The sequence below is a fragment of the Watersipora subatra genome, chromosome 10 (assembly GCF_963576615.1).
Source record: "Watersipora subatra chromosome 10, tzWatSuba1.1, whole genome shotgun sequence".
NCBI classification, from domain to species: domain Eukaryota; kingdom Metazoa; phylum Bryozoa; class Gymnolaemata; order Cheilostomatida; family Watersiporidae; genus Watersipora; species Watersipora subatra.
The window spans coordinates 55,116,460-55,133,268 of NC_088717.1; the positions used below are offsets into that span (position 1 = coordinate 55,116,460).

Below are 16,809 nucleotides of genomic sequence, written 5' to 3' on the forward strand. Positions count from 1 at the left end.
TAATATGTTTATCATTGGGCGAAAATCCTGTTTTTTAATTGTGATTACGAATTGAAAGTGGTAGACATTCATCAATATGATTTCCTTATAAGTTTTTTTGCATGGTTGAGCTATTCATGGTTTGCCCGGTCTGGTGTACACCATATATTGCATGAACTGAGAGCATTCCAAAAAGCATTCCAAAATTTCTCTCTACTCTAGAACAAGTCGAACGAGACGCAATGTCTTTTGCCGCAGCATACAAAGATTTTGACTCATGAAGAAAATGTTGTACTGTTAATACTGTCTATCGAGCTTTGACCGTAGTCAAATTCAGTTCCTGTGGTTATGAATACAAGTGACACAAGTGTATTGTTGCCATTAGCTTTTTGCCTAAAATAAGTGCATAAAAACATGTTATTAGTCTTTTCTGAAGGAAGTTTTAACTATTTGTTCCACTGCTGAAGTTCAACTCTTGAACAAGACTAACAGCGTCTGAACAAGCCCACTCCTTGTTCAGGCGCTGTTAGTTTTGTTCCGGTGTTGCGTTTTTAGTTGAACATTTATGATGATGGCATGCCTGGAAATGATTTTTAAGTTTTTTTGATGTCAATGTGATTAACCGCTTGCTGTTAATTTTAACATCGGTTTTCTCTATGGGGATTCTTTCCAAACTGTCAGTATTGCATAGCTCTCATTAATTAATATTACTTGTAAATGTTGCATATTTAAGGTGCCTAGTTGGTCATCCGTGATCATTGTAATTTTCCCATTGTTGTTTCTCTAGCTACCGCCCAGGACAGAGGTATGCCCTTTCTTATACTGCTAATATTCGGTGCCTATGGCTCTTTGAGAAACATAATACGTGTTGTACTGTCATGTCTAGAGCATGTGCCTGTCAGTGTACGGCATAGACTCACCATAAGCGCGAGACCACTCACAACTATGCTTATGCTGGGTCTATGATATGTCAAGTGTAAATTCTTCTTTGCTAATAACCTTTCAAATCTTGGGCCGTACATATGTATACTTACTTACCTATCTAATATTAATATGCAATACTGATGCGGCTCACCTTCCAGTATCACTTTTATCATTTCACCTAGCATACCATTCGTTGTAGTTTTCAAGCCTTTTAATTTTGTTTTTGTATTTGTTGTGAGCACCAGCCGGCCTGATATATGTTGCCTAGTGCTAACTTTGCCTGAAATTAGAAATTAAGATTTGTTTTCCCCCGCAATTATCTCATTGCTTCATGAGTGTAAATTGTTCTCAACGAGAGATGAGCGTTGTTGCTCAATGCATTTATAATTGCATGGTGTTAATGTGCATGTACTGTATATATATTTTGTTGAAGAGCATGCGCACTTAGTTTATTCTATGAAGTTATAGTTATAAGTTAAGTCTGTGAGGTCGTATAGTCTCCTTATAGCTATAGCTGTTACTGGATGGAATCAAATGTAATTCTTCGAAGTAATCACAATTGATTGGTATCAGTAAACTAGAGAAAACTACTCTGGAGCTGTGCACTTTTTCAAGACGAAGTGCATTGCAAGAGTTGTGCACTCTTGCATCTTGATAGAGTTTTTGTACCATTTTTACAGCAACAGTATGAAGTAACCCAGTCAAATAGCATTATATTGTACTGGCTAACAGTTATTATTTACCTAAAGCATTGAGGTTTAAAGTTCATGGTTGTTAGTAATTCCGCTATGACCTTATGACCTTCTACTTAATAAGTAGTCGTCTTCCTGCCCTGGAGGAAGCTCTATTATTGATTTCATGTTGGCTTGTAAAATCTGATAACTGCAATTATCTTTCGATTATTCAAACCTTTGTTCATAAATTACTAGCAGCTTTCATACTATTTGAGCTCATGGGAAAGGGTATAAACTTGATTTAGGTTTCATGCGATCACATATTATGGCTAGCTATTCTTACATTCATAACCTTAATCTTCGGAGTGTATTCTGGAGAATCTACGTGATTTTTCCTGGCAATGCTCGGCTATAAATAATTATTATATCTCTTAAACTGTCTTCTTATCGAATCACTATGGTGTTAGGATAACTCCTCGTCCTAGAAGCGGTAAACATTGGCTGATTTTGTTAGCCCTTCACGATACTCTGGGAACAGACTCGCTGAGCTAATATGTAGTTTTACTATGGGTAGACAACTCCTTGCGGCACAGTTTTATTTAGCCATTATGTCTAGCGGTGTATAACCAGTTACATTCGTGGTATATAGGCTTGACTTCTTCTCACAGGCATTCTCACACCGTCGCTAGATGTAGTGAAGCCCTATCCTCTCAAGATGGACAGACTTCCTGTTCTTGAAGTAGAGCAGTTCACGGCTGGCTTACCGATGACAGCTGAGCCCTTTTCCATATACAGGAATCATCTCTATGTGTACCCTCGAAGTGTTAAGTGCGACAATATCAAGGGTATAAAGGTAATTTGAAGGAATGGCGCTTGACGTAAGACACAAATATTAGTGACATCCCATGACCTCTTATGATGACATCCCATCTGATGCCTTGTCTTAAAACCTTAATCATCAATCGTGACTCTCAGTCGTGACTTGAAGTGTGTCATCACTTTTCATGCGCTTAGCTATAAATAGTGGCATTTCCAACGTGTGTTAAATGAATTAGCCCCCAATAACTGTTCAGAATGAAAACAAGACTTGTGGCATGTGACAAATGAGGATGGCGGTGTACAAATTCTACTAGCGACCACTAGCATTGCTCTTACAGGCCGGCCCGGTGCCTATGGAATGTGTTTGTAGCAGCCAATTGTGGTCATTTTGTGGGCAATGTTTGTCTAGTTTAGATGTTCTATCAGAATCCCACCATTTTCTGTAATAATTTTCAAATGAAATACTCGTAATATTTTGTCAACTGTCAATATGCTTGCTCTTAGAAAGGCTTTGTTATAGCTCATGGTGTCTCTTTTGCAGGCGAGAAATATCGCTGTCTGTATAGAGTTGCGAAATTCAGATGAGGAAAGTGCTCTTCCTCTCAAGGTAATCTGCTATTCTCTTTCTAAGCTTAATTTGGATTTAGCTGTACCTCTGCATATTTTGCCCAACTCTGCGCCGTATATATTTGTGTGCTTTGACAATTAACTAAAACATGGTATAGAAGTTTTGACAAGGCGGTAAAGAGTTTTCTGAAAAGCTTTGCTCTACTCCATTTCCAACAGCTTTTACTTTACTAATGTATTCACACTGCTGTAATCCAGCAAGTAATTGCTGGCTAAGATAGTTGAAATGTATAAAAATCCACATATATTTTGTACAAATTAAAATTAATTCATAGTTTTGTATTTTGAAATTAATAAATATAATGATATTCATGTGAGTTAAGTTGAATTGAGGTCATTGTTGAACTTGCTTTCTTGTAAAACTTACCTTAAATGAACAGTTTTGATGAGTTCACTCGTTATATTTTTCGTAGGTTTTTGTGTCGATATATGCATCTCAATAACAAATGATGTATAGGAGTTATCTGCTCATAAGACAAGAAAGTATATGCGATATTCCGTATAGCTAAGAAGTTGTACTACATGTAGTTGTGTGTTATACAGGAACTGTTTAACATGCAACTTAAATGACCATCTACAACTGTTGTACAATATCTATATTTAAATCTCAATGTTTGTGTACTACTCTGTGATTCCGTACTTTGGTGTGTCCAGCTATAGCTATTAAAATATTGGAATGAAAAATTCGCACCACAGTAGATTTGTTTTCGGAAAGTCCTATGCGTCAGGCGAATGCCTTACCAATTTAACCACACGAGATTTATGGATTCATAAGGCGATATATGTCACTATGTGAAGGAAAATATGCTACCGCTCTCCGTTACGGCACAACGTAATTCTTGCTCTCCTGTGAGAGCAAGTAGTTAGCTTTTATTAGTAAGCTTACCCAAATTAGCCATTGGCAATGTGCCAGGCTAATGGCAAGTGGCAGACAACTGCATTACCTCTTATTGATTGTAAGCTGATTTTTAATATTCGTGCAACGCCGGACATTCCAAATAGCATGGTTAGCACCGATTGTCATTAACCTCGTTACTGCCATTCATTTCTGCTCTTTCATCGATTGTTAGTACATGATTAGTCACTTGTTAGTTGAAAGTTGAATCTACATCTTGAAAGTTTTGGATTAGTCTGATGTTAATGAAGTTTTAGCTACCTAATCAGCTGGTTATGCACTTGTAAGTCAGTTAGTTATAGGTTAGTTACCTAGTCAGTTAGTTCCATAGTATTTTGTAAAGGCCAGTTACTTGGCAGTATGCAGGAGTTATCTTATCTTATATGCCTTAGATTTCATCATTTCCTTGTTTTAGCATTTGTGTCATGGGATAAATTGATGTAAGTAGTGTGATAAATTAATGTAAGTCATGTGATAAATTGATGTAAGTGGTGTGTGTCATTATTTTACTCTATGTCATCCCTAATCACCAGTGTTTCAACTTGCAGTGTATATATAATCGACCTCGAGGAAGTGTGTTCACTTCGTCAGCCACCTGCGCGGTTGTGCATCACTCCACTTCTCCTGAATTCTACGAGGAGGTTAAGATTTGTCTTCCTTCGGAACTGACAGAGCGGCATCACATCTTGATGACTTTTTATCATGTGAGCTGCGAGGCCAGTGTGAAGGTCTCTCGTCAGGGCAATCGCTCAAGTATCATAGACAGTGTTATTGGCTATTCCTGGGTACCTCTGATGCGACAGAAGAGGTAAGCTGCCTTGCGTAATCTCTCTCACCAGTCTTTTTTCTTTTCGTTCATTGAATTCATAAGCATGGTTAGTTTCCTTTTGAGATGAAAGACCATTGAAGAAAGCAATTACTCAAGTGATTTTCAGTATAAAGTCAAACTTCGACTTACAATCACCTCAACATAGAATTTTTTTGACATTTGACATTGCATTAAAACAAATACTTGTCTTGGTGTTCAAAATAATGTCCAACATACTCTGTTTCTTAAAATATTTCAATTTTGTAAGATTGCACATACGATGTATGTCTGCAGTCTCCTTCACATTCACATGCATTGGTTCGACGTTGCTCGAATAATACTAAACATTGCTTCATATCCATTTTTAAAATTAAGTGTTTTAACAAAACTAGAGAGAGTGGTAGTAGGGGTGTGAAAAATTTTTTTTGTGTAATTTGGAGGAAAAATAATACAAATGGATAAACTTCTGATTAATTTTAAAAAATTAAAAAAAAAAAGTATTAGTCAGTTATGTGGTATTGAGAGCAAAGACAGTGCCTTCTTGATATATAACAAACTAGCTGTGCCTCCCGGCATTGCCCGAGTATTAAAAATCAGCTTATAAACAATGAGAAGTGATGAGATTTGCTTACCACATGCTGGCAGACAACTCTCCAGCAAGTGGCAGGCCATTGCCAAGTGACCTGGCACACTGCCAATGGAAAATTCCACTAACCTAGTTAGTAAGCTTCAAATGCCGGTAGGCAATGACATTGCGCCAGCATTGTTGCCCAGCTAGGCTATTCTAATAATAACCATAGTTATATAATAATGCAGACAGACATACGACATAAGACACACAGACTTTGAGAAATATATATACATGTATATAGATTTGGGGATATTCCAGGATATGTGACGGAGACCATGTACTATCAATGGCCAGTGTCCTTCCACCAGGGTACCTATCTCATGAGCACCCTGGCATCAGCAAGATCACCGGACCAGATGTAAAATGGCATGATGGCGGCAAAGGGATATTCAAGATGAAACTCCGCCTCCACTCAACTATATACACTAGCGTGAGTTTCTAGACACGCGTCAGGGTTTATACTTTCCCAAACACTGTTAAGACCCGTTAACGGATTTCTAGAGGCCGTCTATTTAAATACAGCTTTTTCTTTGTATGTCTATGTATGTATGTCTATGTATGTATGTTTACCTGCTTATTGGCTTTGGTAGTCATCAACAAAATGATGGTTTTTGTTACATGCCAAAAAAAGAAAAGGCAGAAATCAGGAATTATTGAGTGAGTTGAACAGATGTGTGTTAAAAGTTAGTAATCTAATAGTATTGTAGAAGAGTTTGAATAGTGAGTTGAAGGTTCTAGTAACAGAAAGTTCATAAACTGAAACTGTCAAACATTTCATCGTAACTTTCATTCATACTTTTGTTAATATCTTTTATACCTGTGATTGAAAGTTTGCACTAAAAAGGATTCATTATTCATTTGCAAAGGCAAGTTTCATTTCAGCCACTTATGTAATATTAGCATGTCAACATGTTCTCTTCGCCTTAGCATTGTTACGCTATGTTTATGTTCTTGCTAGAAATATCACTTCTAGAATTTCAAATTTTATACTTCATTTAATCTGCTGCAGGATCAGCACTTACACAACTTCTTTACACACTGCCAGAAAGTGCAGAACTCGCCGACTGCACCCAACGAACTGGAGGCCAAAAACATGCTAAAGGTATCTGTCTACCGCTATATATCTAATTGTGTATGAATTCATGAAGAGATCTAGTCTAGGATAGCCGTAGTCTGCTGCCTTCGATGTTCCTTATTTGATTCCTCGCTACCTTTGCATAGCTTGTGCTGTGTTTGTCTTCACCCTTGCTTATCACCTGATGCGTTACTCCGATTCCCCTTCTAGGCAGCCATCAACGGGCACGCTTTGTTCGAGCCTGAACTGCGCAATTGTATAAAGGTAACGGTGCTAGGGACTTGAGTGCTGAATAAATCAACAATTGTATGTGCTGGTGACGCATGGAGGGTTGTTAGAGAGGGCATGCTGGGAGTAAATGGATAGGCCAGCATCGTGTCATTGCTTGTGTAGTTCTGTGTTCAGTCAAAGACGAGCTTGCACAAAGTTAGAAAATTTTATCATAAAGTATCGGTATTTTTCTATCGTTTGTGATTGGTTGGTTTTGGTGTTTGAGATGATTTGATTGCCAGGAAGTTTCAAGATTAAAATTGGTAAAATTTGGTCGTGGTGAAAACGCTCAGATCCTGCGAAAGCGTGATTATGACATCTATAGTTGCAAAAAGGCCTACATAATAGAGACACGTAATGCTGCAACTTGAATGTAATCGCCGATATTAACCATCACAACGATAACAACTAGCGACGTCATTTCGCACACATCTTTTTTCTGAACATTTAAACTATGATCAAGTTTTATTGATTTTATTCTATAAACATCCTGGCAATCAGATCAATCAAACATCAAAAATAATCTCAAATTATAGAAAAATACCGATACTTATTGATAAAATCGACTAAAATTTTGTGTAAGTTGGTCACTCTAGCTTGAGTCAAAAGGCAGAAATTAAAGTTTTTTTAATTTTAAAATGTAGTTCAGGGTGTTTTGGAAAATATCTGTTACTCGTTATGTCTGTTAAACTTCACTTAATGTAAAGAATTTATGTAAAGTTTTTGCTTCGCATGTCGTAAGAGATTCCATATAATGTAAAGCCTCAAATCGGTGCAAGTTCTCAAATTTGATTTGAATAATGGGAGTCTCGTAGCCTTATAAATATCATTATCTCTCTTACCGGACTTTTAGGAGCAAATGACACATCGCGGTATCTCAAATATATATATATATATGTATAATATATATATACATATATTATATATATATGTATTATATATATATGTATTTACTAGTACCCTGGCAACCGATACAAACCAATAATACCACAGTTACTGTACAGTCAGAAATTAAAATGTTAACTTTAGTCTTTTTCCCTTTTGAAAAGACCAAAGGAGTGAGTTTGGGACGATATTGGAATGGATTAGGTTATTTACATGTATTATACTCTTCGTATAACGTAAAATCGTTATAACGTAAACGTTATCGGAGCGGGTTATTTACATTGTAAGGGGTCTACTCTACTGAGCGTAGGCTCGCCAGGACAACGTCAATTAATATGTTTTCAATACGTTTTAATACGTTTGCCACTTCTAGTAATGTTGTGATCAACTTCCTAGATTACTAGTTATTGTTGTTGGCGACCGTCATCACTAGGGATAGACAATTTTAAACATGGCAGCCATTTGTATAGAACAATGAGCATCTCGGCTTCACGCCATCATGCCATGTTCAATACCCAAAGTTGTCACCTCGGCAACCACAATTAAGATATGATTTTTGTTTTTAAAAGTTATTACTTGATGGTTTACTCCGACTTGTGTAGCTATAATTCACGATTTAAGACGATTAGTATGTTGAAGCATGTCTGAGCAAACCCAGCTCGCTTGAACCTGTTTCAACTATTTTAGCGTATATAAATTTATTTGAACATCGCCAGCATTTCTCAACTTGACTCAACACGCTTAAACGATCTGAATGTACCTCCATAGTACATGTATTTCTATTTCTTTTGTCCTTTAGTACATCCTCTTCTACATGCTGCATGTTTGCTGTTGGCTAACCCTACAAGTCCTAACCACCAACAGCGGGCTTGGCTCTGTCCACAAGTCATGTGTGTCCTTTCCTAGTTCCATTGCCATGCACACTTGCTCGTGCTTGTCATCCGGTCTGAGAGCGTCGCTTTTAGATGAGCTCTTTTTTTGTATTTCATATGCACTGCATTTCTTTGCTTCGAATAGGTTTGGAGTCGCTTCCACTTCAAATCGTAAATATGGTAAAATCCGAATGCATTCAACGCCATTTCGCTTTCCTAAATTGGTGAGAAGGCATTTGTCATGAGAGTACTATTGGGCATCATGGAAACGCTTATTACTGAGTTCAAATCAATTATACTCGGCTAAGCTCTCCCCAGGGAGGTAAAAGATTTTCACAATTGCGATCAGACATCCTCGCTTAGTTAGAGTAACTAGCTGACTACCAGGAATTGAAAAGTGACCATGACCCGAAAGTGAGTCTACTTTAACAAGTTTGGAGCAGAGAGATACATCGTGAAACTTGGGAAAGATCTACATGTATATAGTGAAGTCCAAATCGTTGATACAGTAGGGTACGAATTCATCGGCAGTGGGCAACTCCGAACCCATTCAAAGAATGGAAATGCAGTGATGATGTCATTTAGTTAAGTTAGATTCCAGAATGAGAATGCTCTATGGCCTTAACTGTTATCTTGAAAAGTAATTCTCTCTAAAAAAAGCTCATGAGTTATGTGATAGAGTCCATTGCCACATGCCACCATCCGTTTTAGGCGCTGCACGCTGCCAACATCTGTACTGTCATCAACTTCCTTCCAACGCTGCTCAATCAACTTTTCCAGTTACTTCCTACAACTACTAATGATGAAGTGGCATTTGAATCTGTCAGGTAAGAAAGCCTTCTTTGTCAGTTTTGGCCTGGATCCTAGATACATTGTTGAATTAGAGTAGGGGGTACATAATGGACCGCGATCAAAGTCTCTGCACCATGTTGTTTGCTACATTTGTCCATATTCGATTGTGTAAATAATTATATGACAAACATTGGAGTTCAAGTTTTATGGCCAGAAGTCATCAATTTTATGCTGTAACAGCACGCTTCTCACTATATCACCTGTACAAACCTTTTGCTAGAAATATGGTGTTACGGAGCATCAGTGGGCTACTGGGTATTGGTCTAGGTGGGATGGCCTCTCAGTTACGAGCTTTTTCTATGCATTTTGACTGACTGCCAGTAGCTGCCAAAGTAAATCTCCATAAGCTGTCTATAAGATATCATTTATGTATCGCTGTTTTTGTACCTATCATATGCTTATGTCCAAGCTTTATCATAGTATACAACCGGCAGATGATGTTTCCATTACTGAATAAAATTATAAGATTTCTCTTCTTCATCATTAGGGTGGTCACCCATATAGTGCACGAAATATGTGAGCTGAAGAAGGATCACCTGCTAAGGTCATACGTGAAGTACACATTCAATTCAATGGATCTATGCAAAAGCAAGGTCAAATCTGTGAGTATGCATATGAGTTGTTATATCCTACATTTTGTTGTTTTTTATATCCAGTTGAATTTGTTTCAGCACGATATAAATATTACAGTATTCATCAGGATGTGTTGGTCATTGGTTGTTGGAGTTGTCATGTCTTACTTCAATAGATGGTGTGTGTGTGTGGCGCACTCACTCAGTGCAATACGAGACACTGCTCTTATATATCCATAGTTTCATCAAGATTTAGGAAAAATGTTTTGCAGTCACTGCTGGCCATGAGTGGGTATTGTTCAGTAAAATGTTTCCCAAAACTCACCAGGAAATAGGCGCTTTGTTTCAAGCTATTATTTGAATTTTGGGAAAGATCTACATGTATATCCGGTGAAATGAATTATTTTGCAAGCTGCTTAAACTTGACCTTGTGATATGACAGCTAATCCAGAGTGGCAGCTGTCCTAGGATGATAGCTTTTCTAAACTGGCCGCTGGTCTAAGTGTGTCAATCAGAGGAGCCTTTTAATCTATAGGTACACGGTGAATTGGTCAAGCAACTCTCCTCCCTTCTCCGACCTCTCAACTCGGATTTTTTGGTTGTCGGAAAGTTCCTTCGCTATGCCTGGTTCTTCTTTGAGCTGATCGCGAAAAGCATTTCTCAGTACCTGATAAGCACCAAGCGAATCAAGGTAAGTCGGTATATATGTGTTAAGGATCCGTAGGTGAGCAACAGGCCTCCCGTTTTCTCTACATTTTACGTGTTGTAATGCTGAAAGGAATGTACAGTAATCTTCTCTGGTTGTTTGTTGACTAACTTGCAGGATGTAGAAGTTGGCAAGGGCCGCCGGCCCGCCAGCGTCGCTGTGAGTACAAGTCGAACTGTTGATTGTCATCTCTTGAATATCTTGATCCCCCCGCTAAACTCATAGCTCTGCCATATTTTCACCAGCTTCCTTCTTGGACACTCATTTTGCTGTAGCAGTTCCCTCAAGTGCATTTCTCTGATTCTACTCGATATTGCAAGATGTCTATTTGACAATACTGACTCGGTACCCGCTGGTTAATTGGTGCTACTTACCCCACTCTAGGAAACTGATTCGCAAAAAGGAATTTATGAATTATTACAAGACTAGGCATGGGCCTAGTCCTACTGAAACTGAAAAATGTTTTGATTTTCTGCTTCGACAAGCCGTTTCATGATTTTTCTGTTTCTACTCATAAACTCAAATCTATAGAGTATACTTGCACTCCCTTGTTTTGGGGGCAAATATTCAGCCATTTGTAGGTTATTCTTGAAAACTTGTATATATTGTATACATCTAATACTTCAATATGTCGTGTATCTATTAATATGCAGTGTATCTATATATATATATTTCTCAAAGTATGTTCGTGTGTATGTCATATGTCTGTCTGCATTCCAGCTATAGCTATTATTAGAATATCTGCAGCTGGACAACAATGATGACACAATGTCATGGAGTACCGTCATTAGAAGCCTAGCAGCTTACTGCATTGGCAATGTGCCAGGCTAACAGCTTGAAAGTTACAGTTGTTTAACAAAATTTTAAAACCTTTACAGTTGTTTTCATTTTTCTCTTAATTTGTTTAAACTACACAAAACACTTCTCTATGATATGTAGTTTGAAAGTTAGAATAGTAAATGTTGTTATACGTTAAATACAAATCAATTTTCTGTCCAGACTTTTTTATTACCCGGGCAACGCCGGGTAGCACAGCTAGTACTGTATACACTAACATGCATCACATAATCACTATGTTTCCATGGTGCGCAGTACTGCGAAGCAGCCCCCCTCCGAAGTCGAGGGGATTGTACGTTTCCATGCTGCGCAGTGGTTTTCAGAATTTCAGCAAATTAGCCAGAGAAGAGAAATTGTATAAATCGAATCGCCTGATGGATAAATAGAATCGATCACGGATACCGAACGTCATAAACGGTCTTTTTATGATTCTGTCGTCATTATACTTTTATTTACAATACACATTCACAAGGTTTTACAAACCTTAACACACTTTTTACAAAATAATATATTTTTAATAAGTATTTTTAAGTAATATATTATTTATACGTTAATTTAGGACTTGCCACCTATTTTTCGAAATGTGTTGGTATCGATAACAAAGTCCAGGAAAGTAATCACCTCATCATCCTCGTGAATGCAGACCATAATTAAATTTAGGTGAAAGAAGATCGGAAGAATAAAAAACAAGATTAGCAGGACAACCTTTGTACTAGTGTATGGCCTTCGAAGAATCCGTATCCACGGCATGAGAGCTATGCGCAGCCACTGCGCAGTCGCTGTTTCTTTGCTGCGAATTTGCACTGGCTTCGCACTGATCAGTGCGCAGTGATTTCAGTGCGAAGACGCCGTTTCCATGATTCGGAGATAGCGCAACTCCGAAGCACTGCGCATCATGGAAACATAGTGATTGTGTACAGCCAATTCATTATTATAAAGTGTATTCTGTTTACAACTATATGCACTGCGTACTCTATGCAGTTAATACGTTATTATCCTGTATATACTCTATGCAGTTGACGTATTAATACACAGTGTGTGCTCTACGCATTTGATACATATAATACACTATGTATATTAAATATATCAACTGTATTGCATGGATTATTAGTTACGGATCACCAAATCGGTAGGTGTACACAATATAATGAATTGTATGTGTGGCAGAGAGAGAACTTCTATACTAACACACCTTTATGCTCATACCAAACCCTCTACTCAGCCTTTTCATTTTCTTATGCCATTATACACCTTTTCTCACTACTTGCTGAAGGTTTTCATAGAAGCGGCGCTGTGTATGCACAATTCTACTTTCTAATTGGTCATTAAATCGATAAAGCTTGTTACTTTACTGCTAAATTTCTAAGGAAATCGTTTGCGATTTAAGGCTCATATTTAGAAACTGCTTGTAGATGTCAAGAACAGAAAGGTTTTCTGTCAGCAATGGGTCAGCATTTCTTCACAGTCTTGAAGTCTTTATCGGAATGACAATATCTCACATCTTCATGAAGTACAAGGGAGATGAAGACACTAGGAATGCTAACCATGCTCTGTCTCAGTTCATCAAGGTACCTCTGATCAGTGCACTGGCATTATCATCGCTGCCAATTATACATGTACACTGTTGTAGTTCATAACGGCATTCACTCACAATACACTAGCATTACAGTCATGCCTCGATACACGAGTGTCCCAAAATATGAGAAATTTGACATACGAAAAAAATTTTAAACAAATTTTTGCTTTGAGATACAAGACCAATTTGAGATTGATCAGGTGAGATGGTTGTCGATGCAGCTGCTAGATTTTCAATTATGCAAAAGGCCGCTTTCCAGAACAGCATAGCTTTGTTTTTCGCGTCGGAATAGTTTGAAAAAGTTTGACTAAAAGTGAAAATGAGTCAAAAATAGTCAAACTGCAAAAAAAAAGTGAAGTACTGAAAATGAGAACAAAATTTATATTAAGTTTATTGTAACATAAGATTTAAACTTATTTATAAATGTGTTTTATCGTAACCTCAGTTTATTTAGATTAAATTTCAAGTTTAGGTTATGTTACGTAGTGTCATAAAGTGTAGCATAGAATCAAGTCTCTCTCACACTGGCGTTAACTGCTACCGTATATCTTGAAGGTAAGGACTCCATATAGTGCTGTACATGATGATGTCACATTTTGTTGCATATAGTGACCACGAGATAGGTATTTGTTACTTTGTGAGCGTACGTGATGGCGTAGAACAATTAAAAACATATTTTTCCATTGTAAGACCCTGCTGGTAGGTGGTTTTTTCAGAGGATGGCAACAGAGTACAGTCAAACACGGATAACTCAAACTTCACGGGACCGAGCGAAAGTGTTCGAGTTATCAGAGCGATCAAGTTATGAGAGCACTGTCACAAGTCCATGTATTTATTAGTGGATACATGTACATATGCAAACTATAAAATAAATGAAAAGCATAGATGGCTTGTTTCAAATTAAATGCTTCTAGTATAAAGTTTTAAAATTTTTTATCAGAAACTGTAGAGATTTTTCTATCACTTGAGATTTGTTTGTTGTTTTGGGTGATGTGACTGCCAAGACGTTTTCAGATTAAAATTGGCAAAACTTGATCGCTGTTGAAATGCTCAGAAGAAAATACATCTTTTACTCTTGAGCGTTTTAACCAAGATCAATTTTGCCGATTTTTCTTGAAGTTTATGCGAAGGTTACCTTGCTTTTCTTTGCCTTCGATGGGCCATCGCTAAGTGGATGTTTGGTAAAAATCAAATTTTACCAAACCTTTAGAAAAGTCGTTGAAAAAGATCTTTTGCTGATGGTGGTAGTAACGACGCCTTTGAACTACTAAAAAGTTGAGGTTTATCTCTATGGCTTGGAATAAAGTGATATTCTAAAGCGATAACAACCATCTCGGTAGCCGTTGGGCAAAAAACTATTCGAGTTAACGGAGTTGAGGTCGAGTTATCTGAAGCAATTTATTATTGCTTCAGATATGAACCAAACAAAACCATTCGAGTTAACCATGTGTTCGAGCTATCCGAGGGCGAGTTATCCATGTTTGACTGATTCGTATTTAGTATTTTATACAGTAAAATTTATTTGAGATACGAAAAAATTGAAATGTGAGCTTGGTCCTAGAACGCATTAAGCTCGTATGTGGAGGTATGACTGTATTATAACTGCCGACAATCTCTAGTTTTGGTTGTTCTATCTATTGCAGAGGTGCTTCACCCTTCTTGACAGGGGGTATGTCTTCAAGCTAATCAACCTGTATATGGAGAACTTTGGGCCCGGAGATGCAAAGGTGAGTCGTGTGCGTGTCATATTGTCTGATAGTACGCGTTTATGCAAACCTTGTTTCAGCCCGAATGCAACTCGCTGTATTCTGTGTTTCCTTGTCCGTAAATGCTAAGATAATTTCTCGTTATCCTTCATTGTGTTTAGAAATGTAAATTCTTTTTTAAAATGACTTTATTCTCAGAAGTGTAATCATATTTATAGCTTACCACTTTACCGGATGCCTTAAATGAAAAAAAGGTAACATTAAGTTTTGTCTGCGCTTGTTGTGTTGTTAGTCGAGTTACTCAGGGTTACTAGTCACGTAGATCAGGGGATGTGCTAGTAGATCGCATAGACTCACCTTATTCAAATATAACATTCCAGTCATAAAGTATTCAAAATTATTGTCTATCGTCAAGGTATTTCGTTGAATTGGGATGGTAGTGCTTTACCTTTTTGTGTGCATAATCACTGCTGTTGTCAATGCTACAGAAATCACTGTGCTTCCTTCAGCTCATTCTCTGTATTAACATCCACCACGTGGTGGCTATTAGGTGTACCACATTAACAAACCGCGCACCACGATCTGAGTCGTTTGGTTTGTTTCTTACAAAACATTTCTGATTAGTGAGTACCGTACTTTTCGGACTATTAGCCGCTACTTTTTTCTGATGTTTTGAGCCATGCGGCTCGTATAAGGGTGCGGCTATTCTGTGGGTCTTTTCTTTCACTGTTAGGCCGCATTAACCGGAATCTCTGGTTAGTGCGCCTCTAGCGGTGAAAGAAAAAAATGAAACAATGGCTCACGGTACTGTTCCGTTCGGCACTGGGTTAAAAAGCGTTGGTTAATACGGAACAGTGCCTAACGGCACTGTTCCGTTTTAATCAGCAAAGTTGCTGTCGTGTTAAAAATCACCGTTCTGAGTTCTGCGGCCCATACAAAGGTGCGGCCTATGTATTGTTTTATTATCGTTTTTTTTAAATAAAGCAGATGCGGCCTACATAGGGGTGCAGTTTATAGTCCGAAAAGTATGGAAGTTAATTAATTAGTCTATTATGTATGTATGTAACTGTAAGGAAGCAACCTTCTGTCTGCGTTGAGCCAATGGAAATATTTTTACAACCCACGGTGAGCTGACTTTTGCTTTGCAAAAGCATTATTTTTTATCGCAATTACTTTGCTATGACCAGCTGTGTCAGACGCATTACTCTGCCAATACTTCACAAATTGTAGATCAATTGACTTCTGAAGGTTATCTATTAAGTAATAGTACTAGTGACCGTAATTATTTTATTTTCAACAGCAATAATAATGCCGTAAGTTATAGTAGTAGTGATAACTCGACTGACTTGGAACATGCTCAAGTTATTAGTCATGGTAGCAGCGGGACAAAAAAGCGTCCCAGCTCATTCAGCAACCCATTTGCAGCTTTTTTATGACATCAGCTGATGTAAAATTTTTTGCTCATCAATTTATTACCAAAATCCTTTTCATAGACATGGTAGTTCCAATGTTATTACAACTTATATTTTCCATTGTCAAATATTAGATTTCACCAAATATTAAATTATGTCCTGGTGAAAATTTAATTGTGTAGCGAAAAAGCTAATAAAAGTCGGATTAGACCGAGTTTTTGCTTGGTCATGCTAAACACTTCCAAAGAACCTTCTGTATTTAACTCACATTTAAAAAAGGTCAACCGACTTCGTCCCCGACTCTGGAAAGTGAGAATGTCAAGCGTGATTTTTGTTATCAATATCATTATTAGCCATACGCATGCTGTATGTTTAGTGGCATTTATCTAATGTACATATGTCATAGCTGTGGTTATAGTTTCGTCGCTGTTGTGTTTTACCAGTGTAGTTGTGTCAACATTCCTGCATAAGATGCCAGCTGGCGGGTCAAGGGAAGTATTTGAAGAACTAATGATCATATCATCTCTTATCTCTGGTTTCTGATGTTGGTCGTATCGTCTCTCATGCGTATTATAGATCATCTGATGCCTGTCATATCATCCCTAGTATCTGGTATCGCTCATATATGCTCATTACAAACCCTACAGTTGTCACACTTTTTCTAGACGGCTGGTTAGCTTATCCAAAGC

At 37.6% G+C, this 16,809-nt stretch overlaps 1 protein-coding gene across 9 annotated transcripts in view; it reads left to right on the plus strand.

Annotated features, from left to right (window-relative positions):
* The window catches only part of LOC137406570 (dedicator of cytokinesis protein 9-like), a 106,056-nt gene that overhangs the window by 30,696 nt on the left and 58,551 nt on the right, over positions 1-16,809 (plus strand). For 6 of the 9 annotated variants that reach the window (XM_068093165.1, XM_068093169.1, XM_068093162.1 and 3 more), the window contains exons 14-25: positions 767-784; positions 2,246-2,430; positions 2,938-3,003; positions 4,467-4,726; positions 5,616-5,787; positions 6,367-6,459; positions 6,643-6,696; positions 9,171-9,286; positions 9,799-9,913; positions 10,419-10,574; positions 12,839-12,994; positions 14,646-14,729. In XM_068093165.1, the coding sequence (XP_067949266.1) occupies positions 767-784; positions 2,246-2,430; positions 2,938-3,003; positions 4,467-4,726; positions 5,616-5,787; positions 6,367-6,459; positions 6,643-6,696; positions 9,171-9,286; positions 9,799-9,913; positions 10,419-10,574; positions 12,839-12,994; positions 14,646-14,729 (1,475 nt within the window). The remainder of the gene's footprint in view (positions 1-766; positions 785-2,245; positions 2,431-2,937; positions 3,004-4,466; positions 4,727-5,615; positions 5,788-6,366; positions 6,460-6,642; positions 6,697-9,170; positions 9,287-9,798; positions 9,914-10,418; positions 10,575-12,838; positions 12,995-14,645; positions 14,730-16,809) is intronic. The other 3 variants (XM_068093168.1, XM_068093171.1, XM_068093163.1) reach the window with 2 other exon arrangements.